Source organism: Lactuca sativa, chromosome 5 (assembly GCF_002870075.4).
Source record: "Lactuca sativa cultivar Salinas chromosome 5, Lsat_Salinas_v11, whole genome shotgun sequence".
In the NCBI taxonomy this organism is placed as follows: Eukaryota; Viridiplantae; Streptophyta; class Magnoliopsida; order Asterales; family Asteraceae; genus Lactuca; species Lactuca sativa.
In genome coordinates this window covers 188,534,271-188,559,215 of record NC_056627.2, presented here as the reverse complement: position 1 = coordinate 188,559,215, position 24,945 = coordinate 188,534,271, and the positions used below count along the sequence as shown (strand labels likewise).

The 24,945-nt window shown below is 35.1% G+C and overlaps 1 protein-coding gene across 5 annotated transcripts; it reads left to right on the top strand.

The window, feature by feature from the left end:
• The first annotated feature begins 20,674 nt into the window (after positions 1-20,674).
• LOC111882919 (uncharacterized) lies at positions 20,675-24,340 on the top strand. 5 transcript variants are annotated; one of them, XR_006192559.2, is made up of 5 exons: positions 20,675-20,811; positions 21,046-21,161; positions 21,792-21,938; positions 23,589-23,710; positions 23,996-24,340. XR_006192559.2 is itself a non-coding variant. In XM_042902673.1 (3 exons), the coding sequence occupies exons 1-3, from the start codon at positions 22,945-22,947 to the stop codon at positions 24,051-24,053; spliced, it is 606 nt and encodes a 201-aa protein (XP_042758607.1). In that variant the 5' UTR covers positions 22,938-22,944; the 3' UTR covers positions 24,054-24,340. The 5 variants fall into 5 exon arrangements, 2 of the variants coding, with proteins under 2 accessions (XP_042758607.1, XP_023735054.1); XR_006192558.2 differs by lacking the exon at positions 20,675-20,811 and having other exon boundaries at positions 21,026-21,161; XR_002847279.2 differs by lacking the exons at positions 20,675-20,811; positions 21,046-21,161; positions 21,792-21,938 and adding an exon at positions 22,938-23,361.
• Positions 24,341-24,945: the final 605 nt, after the last annotated feature.

Genomic DNA, 24,945 nt, shown 5'->3' with positions numbered 1-24,945 from the left:
GTTTTTCGTATTTTACCGAACTCACTTTAGGTGTCGGAATTTAACGAAATTTTTATGGTTGATCAGAAACAGGCAAATAAGTAAAACTCATGGTTATGCTATAAGTTAACGCAAGATTGTCAAAATCGAGATCTAACTTAAAATCGTTTTACATTTTGCTAGATCATACCCTAAGATCGGATTGGGATCATAAAATCCTACCAAATGAACTCATATTCAAATTTGCTAACAAGATAGTGTAATCAACTTTAACTTCTTAAGCATTACTCACAATTTTTATTGCTACAAACCATAAATATTAATAATAAATCATGTTAATTAGAAATAAGATCATTTTGATTGTGTACAAGTTAGACATAAGACTATAAATAGATTAATATGGGTATGATATGCCTAATTCGAGTTGCATTGATAAAATGGTGATACTCTAGAAGACTTCTTGCAACTTGTGAAGCTCGTTGCAAGTTGAATAGACGAATTTTTAATACTTGTCTGGATAGTAAAACTAAGGAGGTGTGCTCGGGATCATTTTTCACTTGTAAGATCTTAAAATAGTAAAATCGTGAAATCAAAATCGAAATTTTAACAACCTTAAGTTAATGTATTTGTTGGGGATCCAGAACCGTTTAGAGGGTTCAAAATAGTGATTTTAAGCTTTTGAAATTTAAAAAGTATTCTCTAGGCATCCAGGATAATACAAGAGGTGTAAACAGGCCTCTGGGTAACATCTAAAACCTTATATAAACAACAAATTGAAAAAATAATAGATAATACTAATATTTTTAAAAAATATGAAAATTGGTTTTTTTATAAATTTGAAAACCGGTTTCACCCAAACCGGTTCCCCTATCAGAATACATAAACCGATTTAAGACAGATTTAAAACAAACGATTCAATTTCAAATATGTTTTAGATTACGAACCATATATTTTGTGCATTGGGCCTCACACATATATAATATGTCTTAGGCTGTGTCCAACCCAAACTCCAATTTGGTTAGGCCTACATATTAAATGCTCTATTGGGATAATACTTTGTTATTTAACTATATGTCTATATTTATTGCATCAAAATATAATATTTAATGGTATATATATATATATATATATATATATATATATATATATATATATATATATATATATATATATATATATATAGGTAATAAACTAATTTATTTTCTGAATATAGAACACTATCACTATGCATGCGTAAATTAATAATATATAAAGTTAAAATACAAAATTTAGTAAAAGATTGATAAATGGTTGCATTTGCATAAATTTGTATGAATCTTTATCTTTATATACTTATAAATGAAATATTTTTCCTTTCTTTACATTCATTTGAAACTCTCGTGCATTTTTTCTTTCATCACATTCATTTAAAACTCTCATGACTTTTCAATTTCTTTTTAATAATAATTATAAGTTGTTTAATAAGGTTAGATAAATATCCAACATAAAGTGTAATCATATATAAACTAAATTTTAATATTAAAATAATATATTTACTTGTACTTATAAAGTTATGTTTGTTAACTTTTAACATATTATACTTAATTTATTTGTTTTAATATATTGTTGGATGTAAACCATTATCATTTTAAAGATATAAATTTGGAACAATTTGTATAAAATACTTAAATTATTAATTTAAGTATAACATTACATGGTCAACTTAAATATAAATTTTAGTTTAACTTAAACAACCCAAAAAATATTTTGTAAATAGTTAAAAGTGATAAATTATAGTGTCTTTCTAATAATGATTATAAGTTGGTTAATAAGGTTAAATAAATATCAAACCTAAAGTGTAATCATAAGTAAACTAAATTTCAATTTTAAAATAATATCTTTACATCTACTTATTAAGTTATGTCTTTTACTTTTAACATATTATACTTAATTTATTAGATTTAAAATGTTGTTATATGTAAATCATTATCAGCTTAAAATTACAACTTTTGAATAGTTTGGACAAAATACTTAAATAGTTAATTTAAATATAACATTACAGTGTCAACTTAAATATAAATTTCAGTTCTACTTAATAAACCAAAGAATATTTTATAAATAGTTAAAAGCGATAAATGCACAAAACTAAATTGTAATATCAGTTTAACTAAAATATTTTCTAAAGTATTTTTATAATCTTTAAAAAATTTCAAATAAGTAGCTTAAAATAACTTACAATAATAATTGTTAAAAATAACTCTATATAAATGACTATATTCTTACCTTTAAAATCAAAAAACAATGTTTGATATTTTGAATAATTATAATGACAAGAATTAAAACATGAAGCAAATAAATTTTAAAAAATTAATTAACAATAACAACAAATATAAATAACATTAAACCATATATTATATTTAATTTTATTCATGTGTAACTTGCGGGTAGAAGTCATTCAAATGATTGAGATTATACAGTTATAATAGATGTATATATTATCGTATAATTCAAAATTATCAATATATTAAATCAGTTTATTTTACGAATTATTGTATCAAATTTAACAGCAACGTTATTGTTATTTTTAAATAAAAAAACATATATTTGTAAATACTTCAAATAAATAGGTGTTACTGCGCAACGCACGGGCATTCGTCTAGTTTATATATATATATATAATAAAGGGTGAAAATCTTGGGTAACCTTTAAAACCTGGCGCGATAAGAGTGCGTCATTCCATTAGCGACCAAAGAGAGAAATCACTAGAAACTGTGTTGTGTGATTTGATATCCGTCTGCGTCTCTAAATAATTTTTTATTCACATCTACGAAAAGGCATGAAAAATTTTGAACAACCAAAGACAACAAAATCTGAAGATGGGGTCGATTTCATCAGTAACATGCCGGATTCTATTCTTTTATTGATTCTTTCCTTTCTTTTCTTTACAACAGAAGTAATTCAAACTAGCATTTTGTCCAGACGATGGGTGTATTTGTGGACTTCAATTCCCTCTCTAGATTTATTTTCTCGATTTCACCGAGAAGACAAATTAAAAAAGACGAATTCAAAGACTTTGTGTTTTGGGTTTTAGCAAACAGATCCGTCGATTTATATCATTTTAGTTTAGATTGTTATGATTACTATAGTATGTCTACAGTAAGGCGGTGGGTTCACATGGCCGTTACAAGTAACATCAAACAATTTCAGTTGACGTTTTACCCTGAAGAGGAGAATGAGGATGTGGAGCTGCCCCATTGTCTTGTGACTTGGTGTTCCTTGGAGGCATTAATGTTTGATTTGAATTATCATGGTCTAAAGTTGCCTAATATTATGGGGTTTCATGGGCTTAAGGATCTTTATTTGGCCTATATTGACTTGAGAGACGGCAATGTGGTAAAAGGTTTTCAGGAAAGCTGCCCTGCGCTTGAGTATATGGGTTTGTTAGACTGCATGCTATACAAACTTGATCTTCTTTGTATTTCTAGCCCGAAGCTCAAGAAGCTTAACATTCTTAATGTGGCCCTTATGGATGAGGGCCAGAGTGACGTAGTTAAGATTTCCTGCCCAAAACTGGTGGATTTGGAGTTAAGAGGTATTATAGCAAATAATTTTTCTTTGAATCTCTTGACTCCTTAAATAAAGCAGGGATTGAGCCTAAATTGACGGGGAACATCAAATCTGTATTGTTTCCTGGAATTTCTCATGTGGAACATTTGTGGATCGAGCTTTACTTCTTTAGTCAGGGACATGCTTATATACTTTATGCATAACTCTTCATTCCTATTAAAAAAAGTTTTCTATGTAATTTCTTAAATGATGTTTCTTTTCTACTTAGGGAGAACAAGGTGTAATCTAGTAAATATACTCCATGGGTGTTTCTTTTTAACTTAATATAGAAAGAATGACTTAATAGAGAAATGTTTCGTTTCCAAAAAATAAATAAATAGAAAAATGAATGAAATGTTTTAGATCAAAGTTTATAGCTCCAATAAGGGCTGAAATGCGTAGTTTTATCTTGAATACTTGCCAAAAGCTGAAATGTTGCAATTTTTACTAGACAAATAGTCTCTATAGATTTCTCAATCTATGTTCTTTTTTTTCCAAACTTGGTTATCAGGTAATTCATAGGAAAAAATATGACACTTGTAGATGTTTGAAAGTATCATTTGTTTTCATCAAATTTTTATAATTTCAGTATACTGCAATCCTTACTTTCTGTCATTATCGTAGTGCATTAATGTTGCATGTAATCCGGCTCTACCTAATCTGAAGACTCTGGCACTAATCACAGCAATTGATGCCTTTACCATGGATGAGCTCATTAGAATTCTCAAATATTATACCAAACTAGAGTCTCTCAAGTTAATTGTTAAAGAGGTATTTTCATATGATCAAATGGTAGTTTTTTATGCCCTTCATGACCCGTCTTAATAAATCTCAGTTTTGGCCATAAAACATCACAAATGGTCTTTAGACTAAGTTTTCACAAACCCTACATGCAATCTTAAAAGGATTTGAAGTGGGTACCTTCACATTATCCTACTATATGCAAAAAGAAAATTGAGTTGATATTTAGTCTTTTCATGAATTAAAAACATTAGTTTAGATTTACGCACCTCACATGAAAAACTTATGTGTTTGTTTGATGCTCTAGGAATTTGATGGGCCCGAAGAGCGGGAGTTGCATGAAGGTGATGTAAGAAAAATGATGACTCCATATGTGAAAAAAGTTGAATTTTTTGAATTTAAGGGAGAAAAGCCAAAACTCGTTTTAGATTGGCATGAAGTCACAATTGTTGAAATGGTTTTTAGTTGGGGTACCAAAGCCAAGTACCTTTCTTATAATAGATTATGATGTTACAAGCTTTCTGGTAAACCATAAGTAGCACCTACTTACTCATGTAATGAGGTAACTAGACTTATTGGTTGGATTTGGATTTTTGCTTTATGGTTCTTTAGTTACAACTATAACTAGAAAATACATATTTGTTTCTATGGTTATGTTCATATTCTTTCTACCACGAAACCACAACTGCTATGTAAGTAAAACCAAATCCATGTATTAGTGAAAGCAACACCAATTGTAACATCAATTTGTATAACCAAGTTCCTCATCATTCAACTTGAACATAATATTGACTCCACTAGAAAATTGAAATTCATAGTTTCGGGCATATAGAGAAAATCTAAAATATATAGTTTTTCGTTGTAACCATCAATAACCTAAGTGAGAAATTAAGTATCTTTAATGTCGTAACGCCCTGTTCCGGATCGTTTCCTATGTGGGGGTGGTGACCCGAAGACTGAGTATAATAAGGCTTAGGACCTTTGAGGAAAAGAGATTTAGACCCATTTGGGTGTGGTTAATATAATTTGGATGATCCGAGAGTTCAGTCTGTATTTTGGTGCCATGGGGTATTTCGGTAAAGTGTCAGTTCGGTGTTTTCTGAATTTTGGAATTTTTTTAGAAAGATTAAGGCAAGGATGAGTTGATAGAAGTGTAGAGCTTCTAGGTACCTTTCTGTGGATATAAAGAGTGTCAAATCAGTGTTAGAATGAAGAAGATATGTCGGTTTGAAGTTTGGTTAGTTTTGGGTTATGCTGAGTACGTTGGTCGTACTAAGGCACCTTGAGTACGCTAGGGGTACCAGAAGTACTATGGGTATACACATTCAGCACCGAAACCCTATTTTCATGGTTTGATCCCTATTTAAGCTCCTTAACTCCCATAAACACACTCCATTCTCAGCCTCCACCCCTCTAACACCCCTTCCTTGAAACCTTAACCCTAGTTAAGCCTTGTGTGCTAAAAGAAGGTGTTCTTGAGTGCTTTGGAATATGCATGGTGCACCTTAGAGAAGAACGAAATTCTTGGAGAAGTGTTGGTTGCATTAGAGCTTGTAGATCTGGACTTTGTTCAGCTTTATCTATCTTCTAGAGGTATAAAGTTTGAATCTTGATGATGCATTTGTTAGATCTAACTAGTTTTGGATGTTATGAGCTTTTGGCAATTTTAGTGCATAAAGTTTAGATCTTGAAAGTTGGTGACCTTGTTATGGATAAAGTTTGAAACTTTACCCATCTAAACATCATTTTGATTCAAATCTATAATTTGGAGACTTGTAATTAATGAATTACGTTGAAAAAGATCTACTATTGGGTCCCTTTGAGACTTAAAGACTAGATCTTGTTTGTTGGGACCATTCTAATGGATAAAGTTGGAAACTTTATCCATTATAAATTTATTATGAACTAAAAAAAATACAATCTTGGCCCTTCTATCCCTTTCATGCAAGAGTTGTGATGTCTTCTTGGGTTAAGAACTTAGGGCTTTAGACATTAAGCATTTTATAGCCATGCAAAGTCATAAAGTTGGAAACTTTATGACTTGTGACATCATTTTGGGACTGAGTTTTAGATGTAAGAACTTAATGGAATAAGCTCTTAATGGAGTTTTGGGATCGGGCTGCGTGAGTTGCGCGTATCTGGTGGTACGTTGCGTGCACATGGTCAGCGCCACGCTTTTGGTCAACATTAGAGTATGCTGGGTGTACTCTCTTGGTACGCAGGGCATTCTCTACTGGGAAGAGATATTGACTTTTGGACCTTGAACATTTGACTTTGACTTTGACCAAGTTTGACCAAGTTGGACCTTGAGGGTATTTTGGGGAGTTTGATTGTGTTTGGTATTTTAGTTGGAGTAGGTGTTGGTTTGAGAGCTGGGATTCAGAGTCGGGGCCTCATCAGCTTTTGTCCCGTTGGCGAGGTGAGTTTTCCTCACTGTACATACGAATCGAAGGCACCAAGGTTGGCCCTTTGGATTGATATCTTGGTTTATCGTATATTTCTATGCTATAGTGATTAGTTAGATCTGTATCCTGGTATATAGGATGTTTTCATGTTGTAGTGATCTGTTAGATCTATATCCTGATATATAGGATGTTGTTATGATGTAGTGATCTGTTAGATCTATATCCTGGTATATATGATGTTGTTATGTTGTAGTGATCTATTAGATTGGTATCCTGATATATTGGATGCTAACATGCAGTGGTGATCTATAGATCTTCATGTTTGTCTGCTGATTGGTTATATGTTTGTCTGTTATGTATATGTCGACATTTTATGTGCGGTTAGGTTGAGGCAGTCCTGCTTTGTGCTGAAGGCCAACATACTCGGGGGCGTCCGGATGGACTTGTGAGGCGGTCCATTTAGGTCGAAGGCCCAGAGAACGGTCCAGATAGGCTGAAGGCCAGCTGAGGTGGTCTAGTCATGCTGAAGGTTTTGAGAGCGATCCAAATAGTCTGTAGGTTGGTGCAACGGTACAGTCAGGTTGAACGCTCTGTATGTGGTGGTACTTTGGGGGAACTCACTATGCTTTGTGCTTAAAGTTTCAATTTATTGTTTCAGGTGCTTCAAACAGTTGCGAGAAGGAAAAAGGCATGACCGTATACATCCTTGGTTTTACTACCAATTGGATATTGGGAGACTCTGATTTTAAATCATGTTTTGGGAATATTGGTTTTGTAAACACTTTTCGTAGTAAATGGGTTGTTTTGAAAAGTTTAAATTTGTTCAAATTTTTGGGATGTTACAAGTTGGTATCAAAGCCTTGGTTTGAGTGAATTGGAGGAACACTCGTGTGAATCATGTCTCAAACTAAGGAAATAAAAAGGTTTTAAAAAAATAAATTTCAAAATAATCAAGAAAGGATACAATGTGTATGATCAGTCGGAGTGTAACACCCTAAACCAGGTTTGACTTGAAAACCTCAAAGAATTTACAATTTTATATAAATAGTCCCTTGAGTATGCTGGGCTTACTTATTAGTACGCTTAGCGTACTTTGCATGATTGGTCGCGGAGGAGCTGGACGTACGTGCCGAGGGTGAAAACCCTAAATTTCAGACTTGTGACCTATTTAAACGCCCTTAACCCACTTGAGCCTCACCCTCATCAGCTCTCTTCACCTTCAAACGTTCCTGGAAGCCCTAATAGTCTTTGTGAGTACTTTTTGAGCCTTGAGAGTGCATTGTGGTCCTTTTTAGTGTGCATCCCAAGAAGAAGAAGTGGTCAAGCAAGCTTGGGATGAGTTTCTGCTTCAAGAATCGGCATCTTGGTCATCTTGCAAAGCTTTTAGAGGTAAAAAGCTTGCACCTTTCCACTTAAATCTCTATATCTAGCTAGGGTTTTCTAGTTTTGTCCCTTTGGTTGATTTTGGACCTCCATTTGTGAGTTAAGCAACTCCAAAAGATGGGAATGAAAGATCTAAGGTCCCTTGGTCCTTTAGTATCATAGTATGTTTTGTCTGAAAACCCTGGCTATAACCAGTTTGTAGTGTATTTTCTGTTTGAAAACCTTGGCTACCAAGAGTATGTAGTGTATGTTTTGTTTGAAAACCCTGGCTACCACCAGTATGTAGTGTATGTTCGGTTTGAAAACCCTGGCTACCACCAGTATGTATAGTAGTTTTATTAATTGAAATAAAACCGAGTAATGTATCCCTGGAATCCTCCAGTGTAATGTATGGTAGTTTTATTAATTAAAATAAAACTAATGAAGAATGAAATCCTGTAAACAAAGGTTAGTTTATACTATTGTGAGTTCGCATAACCATGCTAATTATGACTGATGACCTCAGCGACGTTTCTTCAGGCGTCGTATGGTATGATATTTGTCACCCCAGGCATGACTGCCTAACTGTAGCTAGCTGTTTAGGTGTAGGATTGTCAGTCTTGAATAGATCTATTCACAAATCTCATGCTCTCCCTCCAGTAGACTCTGGCTATACTAAATGTTGAGGATTTTACCAGTACCCCAAAGGGTACAAATGAAGAGATGTCTCACAATCCTGTATTAACTAGTTTCCATGTTGTTCTGTATCGTGGTCTCATAATTGAAATCGTTTGTATACTTGGTAGAGTATAAATAATTATACGTAAAATAATTATTTAGTGTTATACTCTTGTTATCTGAACGTAATAATGAATATCATAAACTAAACATGCCATAGTTTATATGGTTGACCAACTAAGTAGTTTGTATTGGTAAAACTAGTAATGAATTCCCCAAACTATACCTATTATAGGTTGACTGAAATGTTATGTTCGCGAATTGTTCTGAAAACTATGCAATTACGTTTAGAAAACATCCCTTATGCTCCGCATAATACAAAAGGGATAAAATATCTATATATTTTATGAAACTCATTGGACTGTTTTAATTGCATAAGTTTTAATCTTGTTGAAATCCTTTTTGTTTTAGTTCACAAAATCTTTTATGTTTGGCTTGTATTCCCCCTGAAAACGTTTAAAAACCATAAAAGCGTAGGGGTATGAACTCACAATTTGTCGTGTGAAAACGTTGAACTGGAAACGAAGATCCTCGAGTTGTTGTATGTGGCACTTAACGAAATCCTAATTTCAAATAAATAATTATATGTATCTAAATTAGCGATTCTGTTAGATAAAGTGTTAGGAAAACACTTGTTTTCCGCTAAGGAATGTTACCGGGACTTGATTGAATCGAGGGAACAGGCTTTTCACCACTTAAGAGGTGTGTACGACCGTGAGCAAGGGTTTACTGCCAAGAAGAGTAGTTTACGACCAACAGGCAGTTTACGGCCGTGAACTCCTTTTTGAAGGGTTTACGGCCCTGGCAGATTTGAAGGGTGTATAACTGTAAACTCAGGAACAATGGTGTTTGATTTCGAAGAAAACGTGTTCCAGATGCTCCCAATCGACCCCAAAGACGATTTTTGATGTTTTTCGGAAGAAAAGAGGTGTTTTTGGGAGTTTACGGTCAAGAGTCTAGAGAGAGAAAGAGAGAGTTTTCGGCCAACAAGGTTCAAATGAAGGTGGGGGTCCCGTATATATAAGTTGGGGGCATGGTCGGTGGTGTGGTCCACCTGGCCTAACCGCAAACGTGTTTACGGCCGTAAACAGGTTTACGGCTGTAAACTCCCTTAGGCCGAAAAATGTCTGATTTTTCAAGAAATTCTGGGCTTTCGTGCGATTTTCGGTTCCGACTCGTATAAAATTTTAACTATTAAAAACGTAATAATTTTCCAAACCAAGGAATTTTGACGGAAATCCAATAAAATTCAAATTTTATTAATGGAAATCAGTTAAAGATAACGGAAAAAGTTTTGGGTTGTCACAGTTTCCAACTTTACCTTCTAGAACCATTCCAAATGCTCAAAGGCCCTTATCAAAGGTTGGAAAGCTCCAATGCTTTGCCATATGGTCCAAAACTCTAGGGATCTAAAATCCCTCCTTTCCAGAAAAGTTCCTAGTCCTCAAAACGCTCCAAAGATGGAGGCTTTATGGATATGCATGTCAAATGCATGTCCCTAGGTCAAAATGGCCAAAAAAGAGGGAAATATGCCCTAAAAACCCTTGCATGGTGTCCTTGCTCGACCAAAGGCCAGATCTAGCCCACCTTGGGACTATTTTGCCCTGGAGATTCATAAAGTTGCAAACTTTATGAACCCCATGCATGCAATCGACAAGAGGGTAGGAAATGAAGAGTAATCTCAAGATCTAGCCATATTCTTTGATAAAAAAAAATGAGTCTCGAAGACTTACAACAGTCTAAAATCAAGGATGGGTGCTTGGTTTGCTGGATCTTCTCAGTATCTCTTTCTTCTAAAGCTTCAAAGTCACTCTAGTTCACAAAATGGAAGAGAATGGGGATTAGGGTTAGCATAGACGTTCTTAGGGTTTGGAGGCTGATAGGAGGTCAGCATCCAGGCTCTTAAGGAGATTATATAGGGTACAAACCCTAAAATTAGGGTTTTATCTTTACAACGCCTACTCGCCAAGTCGGCCTTCCAACTCGTCGAGTAGGGTGTAGATCTCGCGGCCTTGAAATGCCCTCTATTCGCCGAATCCATACACCAATACCCTAGATCTTAAATAAATTAAGTAATACTTGGTACAGGTGTTACATAAACCTATAGGAATCGATTAGGATCAGTTCAAAAAAAAAAAAAAAAAAAAAAAAAAAAAAAAAAAAAAAAAAAAAACTACTTTTTGTTAGTTTTCCGTATTTTACCGAGCTCACTTTAGGTGTCGGAATTTAACTAAATTTTAATGGTTTATTAGAAACAGACAAATAGGTAAAACTCATGGTTAAGCTATATAAGTTAAGGTAAGATTGTCAAAGTCGAGATCTTACTTAAAGTCGTTTTACGTTTTAGTAAGATAGGATCGAGATCATAAGATCCTACCAAATGAACTCATATTCAAATTTTCTCACACGATAATGTAATCAACTTCAACTTCTTAAGCATTACCCATAATTTTTGTTGTTACAAACCGTAAATATTAAGAATACATCATCTTAATTAGAAATAAGATCATTTTGATCATGTATAAGTAAGACATAAGATCACAAATAGATTATAATAGGTATGCTATGCCTAACTCGAGTTGAGTTGATAAAATGATGATGCTCTAGAAGACTTTTTGTAACTTGTGAAGCTCGTTGCAAGTTGAATAAATGAATTTTTAATACTTGTCTGCATAGTAAAACTAAAGAGGTGTGATCGAATCGTTTATCACTTGTAGGATCTTAAAATTGTATGATCGTAAAATCAAAATCAAAATTTTAACAAACCTTAAGTTAAGGTATTTGTTGGGGATCCTAGACCATTTAGAGGGTTCAAAATAGTGATTTTCAACTTTTTAAATTTTAAAAAAGTATTCTCAAGTCATCAAGGATAATAGAAGAGGTGTAAACCGGCCTTTGGGTAACCTCTAAAACCTTGTATAAACAACAAATTGAAGAAATAATTGATAAAAAATAATATTTTTTTAAATAAAAATTATATGAAAATTGGTTTTTTATAAAGTTGAAAACCGGTTTCACCCAATCCGTTTCCGCTATCAGAATACGTAAACTGATTTAAAACAGCTTTAAAACAAACAATTCAGTTTCAAACATGTTTTAGATTACGAACTATATATTTTTTGCACCGGGCCTCACACATATATGATACGTCTTGGGTTGTATCCAACCTAAACTCCAATTTTGTTAGGCCTACATATTAAATGTTCTATATTTAGATAGTACTTTGTTCATTAACTATAGTTATTCCATTAAATTTAAAATTTAATGGTATATATATATATATATATATATATATATATATATATATATATATAGAGAGAGAGAGAGAGAGAGAAAGAGAGAGAGAGAGAGGTGGGTTCAATTGAGAAAATAAAAAAGGTTGAGAATGGGGGAATCATTCTCAGCCACTCATTTTATTCAAGCATAAAAAGACACGGTGGCAAACTTGTAAATATGAGAACAACCTTCAATCTCAAATACGTATCTGTAGTTCAAACCCATTCATTGTTCATCATCCAAATTTCTTCTCCAACTTTCAACAATCATCCAGATTTCTTCAATTAAACCATCATCAACATCATCCAGTGCTAATCAATCATCGATCTTCGTCAATAATCAACATGATTCAACAGTTAACAACAAAAATTCGTCTTTGGTTCTTTTAATTCAACCTTCAATTGTGTTTGAATACGATCAGATCTTCAACATCTATGATTAATTATACTTCCAGCGTTATTAGATCAACATCATCGATAATCAACAAAAATCCACTTCATATTATTCATTCAACATCGATTATCAAATAAAACTTGAAAATTAAGGTTAGAAAAATATCAAATCGTTTTTTTTTTTTGAAAAATTTCATATAATTCTCTATCAATCTACTCTTTTGTGGATTTAAATAGTCAAAATATCATGTTTATAACGTTTTTAAAAAAAAAAGTTAAATTGTATGCACTCCAACTGTTTGATGAAATGCATGAACTAAATTAGCACGTTATATTCATATATGAATATGTTTTCTCAGTATATGATTATTAAAACAAAAAAACAAATATACAAGTCTGTATGTTATTCATATGTGAATAACATATAAAAATTATATATATATTTGTGAAAATACCTTATAATATTCATATGTGAATATACTGTGTAATATTCATATGTGAATATACTGTGTAATATTCATAAGTGAATATATCATCTAATATTCACAAATGAATATACTATGTAATATTTACATGTGATATACCATATAATACTATGTAATATTCAGATATGAAAATATTATCTAATATTCATAAGTGAATATACCATTTAATATTCACAAGTGAATATACTATGTAATATTCATAAGTGAATGCGTCGTCTAATATTCAAATATGAATATACTATGTTTATTATATGCTATATTCATATATTAATGATACTTAAATTGTAAAAAAAAATAATTAATCATAGTTTTTATTCATAATTGAATAACGAATGTACTGTAGTAAAAATCTGATTCATTTTTATTCACTTATGAATAACGATAGCTAAAAATATAAAAAAAAAAAATTTTTTATTTTATCTTAAAACTATATCAATATGGATGTCTATTTGTAGAGAATAAAAAATCATGAATTTTGGTATATTTAAAATCATTTTTTGATAAAAATAGCTTCTTAAAAATTAAAAAGAACGAAAAAACTATGTTTTTGTATATATTAAGGTAATGATTACCATAGTTTAAGGAAACATGTTTTGTTGGAAAACACATGTCTATTCCTTTCCCATTTCTGCTGGTACGACGGAGACTTTTGCGGCAAAAATAAATGAGTGGCTGATTCATTCTTAACCTTTTTTTTTCTCAATTGAACTCTCTCTCTCTCTCTCTCTCTCTCTCTCTCTCTCTCTTCTCTCTCTCTCTCTCTCTCTCTCTCTCTCTCTCTATATATATATATATATATATATATATATATATATATATATATATATATATATATATATATATATATATATAATAAACTAATTTATTTTCTCAATATAGAACACTATCACTATGCATGCCTAAATTAATAATATATAAAGTTAATATACAAAATTTAATAAAAGATTGATAAATGATTGCATAAATTTGTATGAATTTATATTTATATATATAATAAAGGGTGAAAATCTTGGGTAACCTTTAAAATCTTGGCGTGATAAGAGTCCGTCGTTCCACTTTATGTATATGAATGTAGAATATACGAGCGACCAAAGAGAGAAATCACTGGAAACTGTGTTGTGTGTGATTTGATATCCATTTGCGTCTCTAAAGAATTTTTGATTCACATCTCCAAAAAGGCATGAAAAAATTTGAACAACCAAACCAAAGGCAACAAAATCTGAAGATGGGGTCGATTTCATCAGTAACATGTCGGATTCTATTCTTCTATTGATTCTTTCCCGTTTTTTCTTTACAGAAGAAGCAATTCGAACCAGCATTTTGTCCAGACGATGGAAGTATTTGTGGACTTCAATTCCTTCCCTAGACATATATTACCTACATCACCGAGAAGACAAATTAAAATAAGACGAATTCAAAGACTTTGTGATTTGGGTTTTAGCAAACAGATCCGTCGATTTGTATCGTTTTAGTTTAGATTGTTATGATCACTACAGTATGTCGACAGTAAGGCGGTGGATTCACATGGCTGTTACAAGAAACGTCAAAAAACTTCAGTTGGCATTTTACCCAGAGGAGGAGAATGAGGATGTCGAGATACCCTATTGTCTTGTGACTTGCTGTTCCTTGGAGGCATTAATGTTGGATTTGAATTATCGTGGTCTAAAGTTGCCTAATATTTTGGGGCTTCCTGGCCTTAACTGTTAGGTCATAATTTGTTGGTTTGGGCTAGGCATCTATCTTTTTAGGTCTGATAGGGTTTTGGTCATTTTTTAGGTGTTTGCAGCTGGTGTTCACGGTTGTAAAATGTTCACGGCCGTAAACCCGTTTGCGGTTGGTTGTGTCATATAAATAGCGTGTCAGATGTGTTATGTGTGTGTTCCGAGTGTACTTGACATTTATGGCTAAATAGAACGTGCGCATTGTTGGAGTCTCTTTGCTTCTATTCGTTATAATTCTTACGGTTTTGCTACTTGATTGTGTTTGTTCACTGTTTGGTTCGCGTTTGTGGGACTTTAGGATTGGTAGGATCTTTATTTGACGGATGTTAACTTTGGAGACGGCAATTTGGTAAAAGGTTTTCTAGAAAGCTGCCCTTCGCTTGAGTATCTGGGTTTGTTAGACTGTATGCTATGCAAAGTTGATCTTCTTTGTATTTCAAGCCCGAAGCTCAAGAAGCTTAGCATTCTTAATGTGGCCCTTACGGATGATGGCCAGAGTGGTGGAGTTAAGATTTCCTGCCCAAAACTGGTGGATTTGGAGTTAATAGGTCTTATAGCAAATAATTTTTTCTTTGAATGTCTTGACTCCTTAAATAAAGCAGGGATTGAGCCTAAATTGACGGGGAACATCAAATCTGTGTTGTTTCCTGGAATTTCTCATGTGGAGCATTTGTGGATCGACCTTTACTTCTTTAGTCAGGTACATTGTGATATACTTTATGCACAACTCTTCATTCCTGTTAAAACAAAAGTTGGCTGTGTAATTTTTTATTCACATTGTCATTTGACAATTTTGGCGCCATAAGAGAACGCCTTTGGCGCGAATAGGGTACGTCGTTCCACTTTATGTACATATGTCGAAAGTGACCAAAAGAAATCATTGGAAACCGTGTTGTGTGTGATTTGAGATCCGTTTGCGTCTCTAAATAATTTTTGATTCACATCACCGTAAAAGGGCATGAAGATATTTGAGCGGCCAAAGGCATCAAAAGGTGAAAATGGGGTCGATTTGATCAGTAACATGCCGGATTCTATTCTTCTATTGATTCTTTCATTTCTTTCATCGATCGAAGAGTAATTCGCAACAGTATTTTGTCCTGGAGGTATTTATGGACTTCAATTCCCTCCCTGGACTTATTTTCCCGATTTCAACGAGAAGACAAATTAAAAAAGACGAATTCAAAGACTTTGTGTTTTGGGTTTTAGCAAATAGATCCGTCGATTTGGATTGTCTTGATTCAGGTTGTTTTGATAACTACACTATACCGACTGTAGGGCGGTGGATTCACATGGCTGTTACAAAAAACGTCAAACAACTTCACTTGATGTTTTACCCTGAGGAGGAAACTGACCATGTCGAGATGCCCCATTGTCTTATGACTTGCTGTTCTTTGGAGGTATTAGGGTTAAATTTGAGCTATCATCGTCTAAGGTTAACTAATATTATGGGGTTTCCCGCACTTAGAGATCTTGATTTGATCGATGTTGACTTATTGGGAGATAGCGATGTGGTAAAAGCTTTTTTTGAAAGCTTCCCTTTGCTCGAGGTCTTGAGTTTGATATCCTGCTTCATGAACGAACGTGGTCTTCTTTATATTTCATCCCCAAAGCTAAAATCGCTGAGAATTGAAAATGAAAACGATGAGTTGATGTGTGGCAGCATTAAGATTTGTTGCCCAAAGCTGGTGGATTTGGAGTTAAGAGGTCTTATTATAAAGTAATGCTTCTGATTATGTATGGATTACGTATCTGATAGCGTACATTGGTGTGGCTTCTATAGCCGGATGTTATAACCTAATCTAGAGATAAAGTAGGAACATTTACAGGAGAGAAACTAGTATTGACTTTGACTAAATACAACAACTAATGACTATGTAAATATTGGTGTGGAACACGTGTAGATTATCTTTATTCCTTAATACGCCCCCGCAAGATGGAGGATCCATCGGATATGCCAATCTTGGAACGTAGTCTCTGAAATGGACCGCGTGAAAGTTGTTTGGTAAGAGCATCTACTAGCTGATCAAATGAGTTAATGTGTCTGACAATGAGAGAGCCATCTTGTACTTTTTCCCGAACAAAATGATAATCAAGTGCAACATGTTTCATCCGAGAGTGGTAAACTGGATTTGCACATGAGTATGTAGCACCTGTGTTATCGCAGTAAAGAGTGGGTGCTGATGAGGATTTAATACGAAGTTCACTGAGAAGATTTTGTACCCACATAACTTCCGATGCAGCATTGGCTAGCGCTTTGTATTCCACCTCCGTGGAGGACCGAGAAACTGACTTTTGTCTTGTTGATCTCCAATATATGATATTGGGACCAAGAAACAGCAAGTATGCAGTAGTTGAGCGACCCCCATTTTCAATTCCTCCCCAGTCAGAATCCGAGAATGCAGTGAGGGAATGTGACTGGTTCCTGTGCAAATAAAGCCCATAATGAATAGTACCTTTAAGATACAGTAGTACACGTTTTAGTGACTGCCAGTGCGTCTCAGCTGGTGCGTGCATGAACTGTGACAGCTTGTTGACTGAAAATGATATGTCGGGTCGAGTGAATGCCAGGTACTGAAGTGAACCAAATAGCTTTCGGTATGGTGTTGGATCTGTGCTGGCGGACCCGTCATGCAAGGTGAGAGGAACTGAGGAGTTTAGTGGAGTAGTAGCTTCTTTAGCACCATCCATGGGAAATTGTTCAAGTAAATCATGGATATGACGATGTTGGGATAAAAACAGACCAGAGGAGACAGGAATTACTTCAACTCCTAGAAAGTGATGTAGAGGACCAAGGTCCTTGATTGAAAACCGTTTTGCTAGAGAGGAAACAAAGGAGTCTAAGAATGAATTGTTGTTACTCGTGAGTACAAAATCATCAACATATACTAGAAGGTAACTGAGGATACCACTTGAGTGGTAGATAAAAAGAGAAGGATCAGCTCTAGATTTTCGGTAACCAGTGGAAACAAGGAAGGACGTGAGTTCAAGGTACCATGCTCTTGGAGCCTGTTTTAGGCCATACAACGATTTTTTTAATTTGCAAATATGGGATGGGAATTCAGGATGAGTGACACCGGGTGGCTAAGACATGAAGACCTCTTCATGGAGGGTGCCATGAAGAAATGCATTATTGACATCCAATTGACGGAGAGGCCAGTTGTGAGAGAGTGCTATGGAGAGAACAGCACGAATAGTTACTGGTTTAGTGATCGGGCTGAAGGTATCAAAGTAGTCTTTCCCGTATTGTTGAAGAAAACCTTTAGCTACAAGACGAGCTTTGTATTTGGATATGGTGCCATTGGGATTTCGTTTGATTCGGAAAATCCATTTACAACCAATTGGGGTGTGATTGGTTTTTGGAACAAGTTCCCATGTTCCGTTTTATATAAGGGCATTAAACTCTTGATCCATTGCTTCCCCCCATTTTGGATCTTTTAAAGCTTGAGTGTGTGTATTAGCTTCAATGGCTGTGGGAATCGGGTATAAGGTTGTAGTGTTAACAAATGAGGGGTTGAAATATTTGGAGTTTGCTTTGTGATGTCTAGTGGTGGGAGGGTGTGGTGGAGATGGAGTAGGATTAATAACAGGTGACGGAGGTGATGAGGCTTCAGTTTGGGGTGATGGTGGTGGGGAGGGAGTTTTTGGGGATGTCGGTTCCGGGTGAGCAGGTTGTGGTAAAGTGGGATCAGGTACCGGATCAAGGGGATGTATGGGGATAGATATTTGAGGAGGAGGGTCGGAGGTCGGGATAGGAGACGGGTCAGATGGTAGTGTTAGGAACTGATCTGGGCTCGGTAGAGATTCCAGGGGAGTTTTAGCATGATATGGGAACTGAGTTGGAATAAACTCCACATGTCTTGAGTGATACAGTTTTTTTGTGTGTGGGTCATAACATTTATAAGCTGATTTAGAGGATGAGTAACCAAGAAATACACATGGTGCGGATCTAGGTTGTAGTTTAGATGTGGTGTAAGGACGTAACCAGGGGTAGCATAGACATCCAAAGGGTTGAAGTTTGTGATAATTTGGGTGTTGGTTGAAAAGACACTCATATGGAGATTTATTGGAAAGGATGGGTGTAGGAAGACGATTTATGAGGTAAATGGCTGCTTCAAATGCATAAGACCAGAATGTGAGCGGAAGGTGTGCATGGTGGAGGAGTGCTAGGCCTGTCTTGACAATGTGTCGATGACGGCGTTCAACAATACCGTTTTGTTTAGGTGTATGAGGTGGAGTTGTGTAATGGGAGATTCCATGTTTTTGGAGATAGGGTGACAGACCTTGGTATTCACCACCACCATTATCACTGAAGAGAGATATAATGGGGTGCTGAAAGAATTTCTCAACCAGTAATTTGAATTGAGGGAAGATGGTAGCTACATCACTTTTATGACTGATCGGATAGAGCCAGGAGTATTTTGTAAAGTAGTCAACAAAGAGAACATAGTAGGAATATTTGTCAATCGATTTTTGGACAGGTCCCCATACATCTGAATAAATAAGCTGAAGTGGTTTAGTGGCAACAAAAGAGTTTTGACCAAATGGTAATTTGTGACTTTTATTAATAGAACATGAAGGACAATGAACATCAAACTCTGATTTGAACCTAAAACCTAATTTGGAAACAAGATGCTTGAAAACTTGACGTGAAGGGTGACCCAACTTATAATGAAGTAGAAGTGGCGAATGCTTGAGGGTGGTGTGAATGGAACGACTCGTGAGTGACTTGGCGAGGTAGACTCCATCAGCTCTCTCTCCTCGCATGAGACGCGCCCCCGTGCCCAAATCCTTCACAAAAAAAATGACATGGAAAAAATTCCACCGAAACTAGATTAGTATCACATCACCAACAGAAACTAAGTTTTTGTGTAATTTAGGAACATGTAGCACATTAGACAAAATAAGTTGTTTTTGTGGTGTATTAATATAGGAATTGTCAGTATGGGCAATAGGTAAACTTGTACCATCACCGAGTACAATCTCATCTGGGCCACCATACTCAGAGACTTGGTGGAGATTGTTGTGATCCGAGGTAACATGGTTGGAGGCACCGGTGTCAAACAGCCATTGAGGAGAAGCTGGTGCTGATGTGGTTACATGGGCTTGTGGAGTCTGAGATTTTGTGGCATCAGTGACAATGTTGTTGTCACGAAGGAACCTGGCAAGCTTTCGGCAGTCTTTGGTTGTGTGACCCGGGATGTTGCAAAAGTGGCAAAATTTATTGCTTCTGTTTGACCGAGTACCAGAGGTGTTGTGATTGTTCCATTGTGATTGTGGAGCGCCTCTTGACTGATAGGATGGGGGTGACCTGTTGTTGCGGTTATAGTAATTGTTATGTGACCCGGAATTGTTGTTATTGTTTGACTTGTTTTGGAATCCTGAATTTCGAGAAGTGTAATTGACAATAGCCGGAATTGAATCAGAGGAGAGTGAAGTTTCCTTGAGTGCTCTTTCAAAGTCAGTGAGACGGTCAAAAAGTTCTGAGTATGAAAGGGAGGTATCTCGCACCTTAATGGCAGCTACAATTGTGCTGTAATCATCACCTAATTGAGAAAGAATATGCACCATAAGATCTTCTTTCCAGAACAGGGCTTTGGGCAAGGGCTAGGTCATCAGCAATTGAGCGCATCTCCTGGAGGTATTCGGTGATTGATCTGGTTCCTTTGGGGTTCTTAACTAATTTTGATTTTAGAGAGATTATACGTGACCTGGATGTAGAGGCAAAGCTAGAGTGCAAGCGATTCCAGGCTTCACGGGCTGTTGTGGCTGAGGAGACGAGAGGTTGTATTGAGTTTGAGCAACTTCCTAGCAGAGCACTGAAAATCATCTGGTCCTTACAGAACCATGGGCGATAATCAGGATAGGCTGCTGTTTTGCCCTCCTTGTCTGTGAGGGTTGATGCCGGTGGTGCAGAGGTGATGTGACCATCGAGCTCTAGACTGATGAGAGTCAATTCCACCTGCTTTCTCCAAACTGGGTAATTATTGGGTGTGAGTTCGATTGTAAGGTGGGTAGTGGCAGTGATTTGGGTGGTATTTTTGGACGCCATCGAGAGTCGCTGATTAATTGGGATTTGTGGATCGGATTAGGTCTCGTGTGAGCATTTGTGGCTCTGATACCATATAAAGTAATGCTTCTGATTATGTATGGATTACGTATCTGATAGCGTACATTGGTGTGGCTTATATAGCCGGATGTTATAACCTAATCTAGAGATAAAGTAGGAACATTTACAGAGAGAAACTAGTATTGACTATGACTTAATACAACTTATGACTACGTAAATATTGGTGTGGAACACGTGTAGATTATCTTTATTCCTTAATACTTATAGCAAATAATTTCTTCTTTGAATGTTTAGACTCCTTGAATAAAGCTGAGATTGAGCCTAAATTGATGGGGAACATCAAATCTGTGTTGATTCCTGGAATTTCTCATGTGGAACATTTGTGGATCGACCTTTACTTCTTTAGTCAGGTACATATTTTTATACTTATGCACAACTCTTCATTGCTGTTTAAAAACCTTGCTGTGTAATTTCTGCAAGGGTCTTTAGTTTAGCATTTTTTTATGAAAGAGTTGACCCAAATCAGACAAGACTGGTGCTCTTGTTAAAACTTGAGAGCATTGATGGCAAAATGCAGAAGTTCCATTTGGCAACAGTTCTGTATAAGTGAAAATGTGAAGAAGAGTCTATTAAATAAAAATTAGAACATTAAATTTTTAAATGCTGTTTCTTTTGTACTTAATGAGAAATTGGTGTAATCTGGTAATAAACTACATAGGTGTTTATTTTTAACCTAATGTAGGAAGCACGATTTGATAGAGAAAAGCATGAAATGTTTTGGATCAAAATCTATAGCATCAATAAGGGCTGAATTATTACTAGGCGGATAGTCTGTATATATTTCTCAATCTATGTTTTTACTTTCCAAACATGTAATTCATATTCCTTAATAAGTTTTTAGAAAAGAATAATGATACTTGCTGATGTTTGAAAGTATCATTGATTTTCATCAAATTTTTATCATTTGAGTGTACATGCATACATATTTAGTACCATGAATAATAAGTCCATATTAATCTTACTTGCTGTCATTATCATAGTGTGTTTATGCTGCAAATGATCCTTTTCTACCTAATCTGAAGACTCTGGCGCTAACCACAGAAGTTCATGCCTTCAACATGGATGAACTCGTTTGAATTCTCAAATATTATCCCAAAATAGAGTCTCTCAAGTTAATCGTTAAAGAGGTATTCTCATTCGATCCAATGGTATTTTTTTTTATGTTGACCATGACCCTTCTTAATAAATCTCAGTTTTGACTTTTGATCATGTCTCATCAACCTGTTGTGCCACCTCTACATAGGGACTTGCACATAATGCATCTCAGATATAATGGTCTTTAGACAGAATTTTCATGAACCAATAATGGTAAATAGGTCATTTCATATATATAATAACCCATGTTTTCGGGAGAGGGACTTTTTGATTTGAAACCACAAGGATTGTTGATATAATGCTTTCTTAAGATATCATGAAAATGACACTTTTTAAAAACCACAGGGACCATTTGTTAACTTTTGTCAAAGAAAATTAGAAATCAAATATGCAGATTACTCAAGTAATAGGGACCAATCTTGTATCCTTAAATTTATATGAACTTTGTAATTTTTGGCGCGATGCGATGAGGGTACGCCTTCGGCGCGAAAAGACCTAAGCTACTAGTGACCAAATACTGAAATCAATGGAAACCGTGTCCACGATGTGTGTGATATGAGATCCCCATCGCCAAAATCATGAAGAAATCCAAGGCACCAAAGGCATCAAAATGCGAAGACGGGGTCGATTTGATCAGTAACATTCCAGATGCTATTCTTCTTTTGATTCTTTCACGTCTTCCATCCACAGAAGAAGCAATTCAAACCAGCATTTTGTCCAGACGATGGAGGTATTTGTGGACTTCAATTCCCTCCCTAGACTTATATTACCGATTTTACCAAGATAAATTAAAAAAGGACAAATTCAAAGACTTTGTCTATTGGGTTTTAGCAAGCAGATCCGTCGATTTGGATCGTTTTCGTTTAGGCTGTTTGGATTACTACACTATGTTGACAGTAGGGCGTTGGATTCATATGGCTGTTACAAGAAACGTCAAAAAACGAGGATGTCGAGATCCCCCATTGTCTAGTGACTTGCAGTTCCTTGGAGGTACTAAAGTTGAATTTGGGGTATCGTGGTCTAAGGTTGCCTAATATTATGGGGTTTCTAGCACTTAGGGTTCTTCGTTTATCCTATGTTGACTTATTGGGAGACGGCTATTTGGTAAAAGATTTTCTGGAAAACTGCCCTTCCCTTGAGGAGCTGACTTTGTTAGACTGCGTGTTAAGCAAACTTGATCTTCTTTGTATTTCATGCCCTAAGCTCAAGAAGCTTAGCATTCTTAACCTGGACAATATGGATGATGGCATGAGTGGTGGCATTAAGATTTCATGCCCAAAACTTGTGGATTTGGATTTAAAAGGTCTTATAGCAAATAATTTTTTCTTTGAATGTCTTGACTCCTTGAATAAAGCTGAGCTTGAACCTAAATTCATGGGGAACATCAAATATGTGTTGTTTCCTGGAATTTCTCATGTCGAACATTTGTTGATCGACCTTAACTTCTTCAGTCAGGTACATGCTTATTTATATACTATACTTCATGCACAATTCTTCATTCTTCATTCCTGTTAAAAAAGTCTGCGCTGTACTTTCTGCAAGTGTTTTTATCATTGGTTTTCATTAAATTTTAATCATTTGAGTTGAGTATATATGCATACATATTTATTACCATGAATAATAACTTCAAATTAATCTTACTTGCTGTCATTAATAGTGCGTTTTTGCTGCATGCGATCCAGCCCTACGTAATATGAAGACTCTGGTGCTAACCACATCAATTGATGCCTTCACCATGGATGAATTCATTCGAATTCTCAAATATTACCCCAAAATAGAGTCTCTCAAGTTAATTGTTAGAGAGGTATGCTCATTTGATCCAATGGTATTTTTTTTATATCCACCATGACCTGTCTTGATAAATCTCAGATTTGACCATGTCTCATGCACCTGTTGTGCCTCCTCTACATACGGGACTTGCACATAAAGCATCTTAGATGTTCTTTACACAGAATTTTCATGAACCCTAGATACAATCTTAACATTATCATGTTATATGAAAAATACAATTGAGTCAATAATTAGTCTTTTCAAGAATTTAAAACATTAGTTTAGATTTAAAAACTTATACTTTTGTTTAATGCTCTAGAAATTTGATGAACCAGAAGAGTGGGAGTTGCATGAAGGCGAAGCAAGGAGACTCATGACTCCAGATGTGAAGAGGGTTGAGTTTTTTGAATTTAAGGGAGAAAAGTCGAAATTCATTTCAGATTGGGAGGAAGATGTATATATGGAAATGGTTTTTAGTTGGGGTACCAAAGGCAAGTACTTTTAGTATAGATTATGATGTTACAAGCTTTCTAGTAAACCATAAGTAGCACCTACCTATTCATGTAATAGGGTAAATAGACTTCTTGATTAGATTTGGAATTTTGCTTCATGGTGTTTTAGTTTCGGCTATAACTATAACTAGATAATACTTGTTTCGGTTCTACATTTTTGTTCATATATAATCTGCTATAAATATTACAACGATCATGTAAGTAAAACTTAAAACATGTAAGTAACTGCTGTAGTCCAGATCAAAGAAACAAGATTGGCTTAGGCTTCGTTTGATAGTTGCTAACTGAGAAAGTGCTGACTGGGAAAGGTCTGTCTTGGTACGAAATTTTGACCGAGTAAGAAACTATGCTGTTTGATTGTACATCTGACTGAATATACTGTCCAATGAAAAATGACCATTTTACCCAGCTAAAATAATTTTCATCTACATTTTATACCATTTAGATACAAAAACCTCCCACTTCAAATACAAACCCCCACCTCAACATACTCTGAAATCACCGGTTCCAGAGTTGTCTTCAATTCCAACACACAATCCATTTACACCTCTGGTCCCTATTTGATGCCACTGGAATCCCACTTTCATCTCAATTCTTCTCCACTTTCAATTCAATCCCTCAACACCCACAACAAAAAGCCATTATCTTTCGTTGGAATCTACAATTCCATCCTCCAAACACAACTATGGAACACCTATCTAATCATCTCATCACACATGATACCATTACTGGTTGTATCTTCTACAAAAGCTGTAAA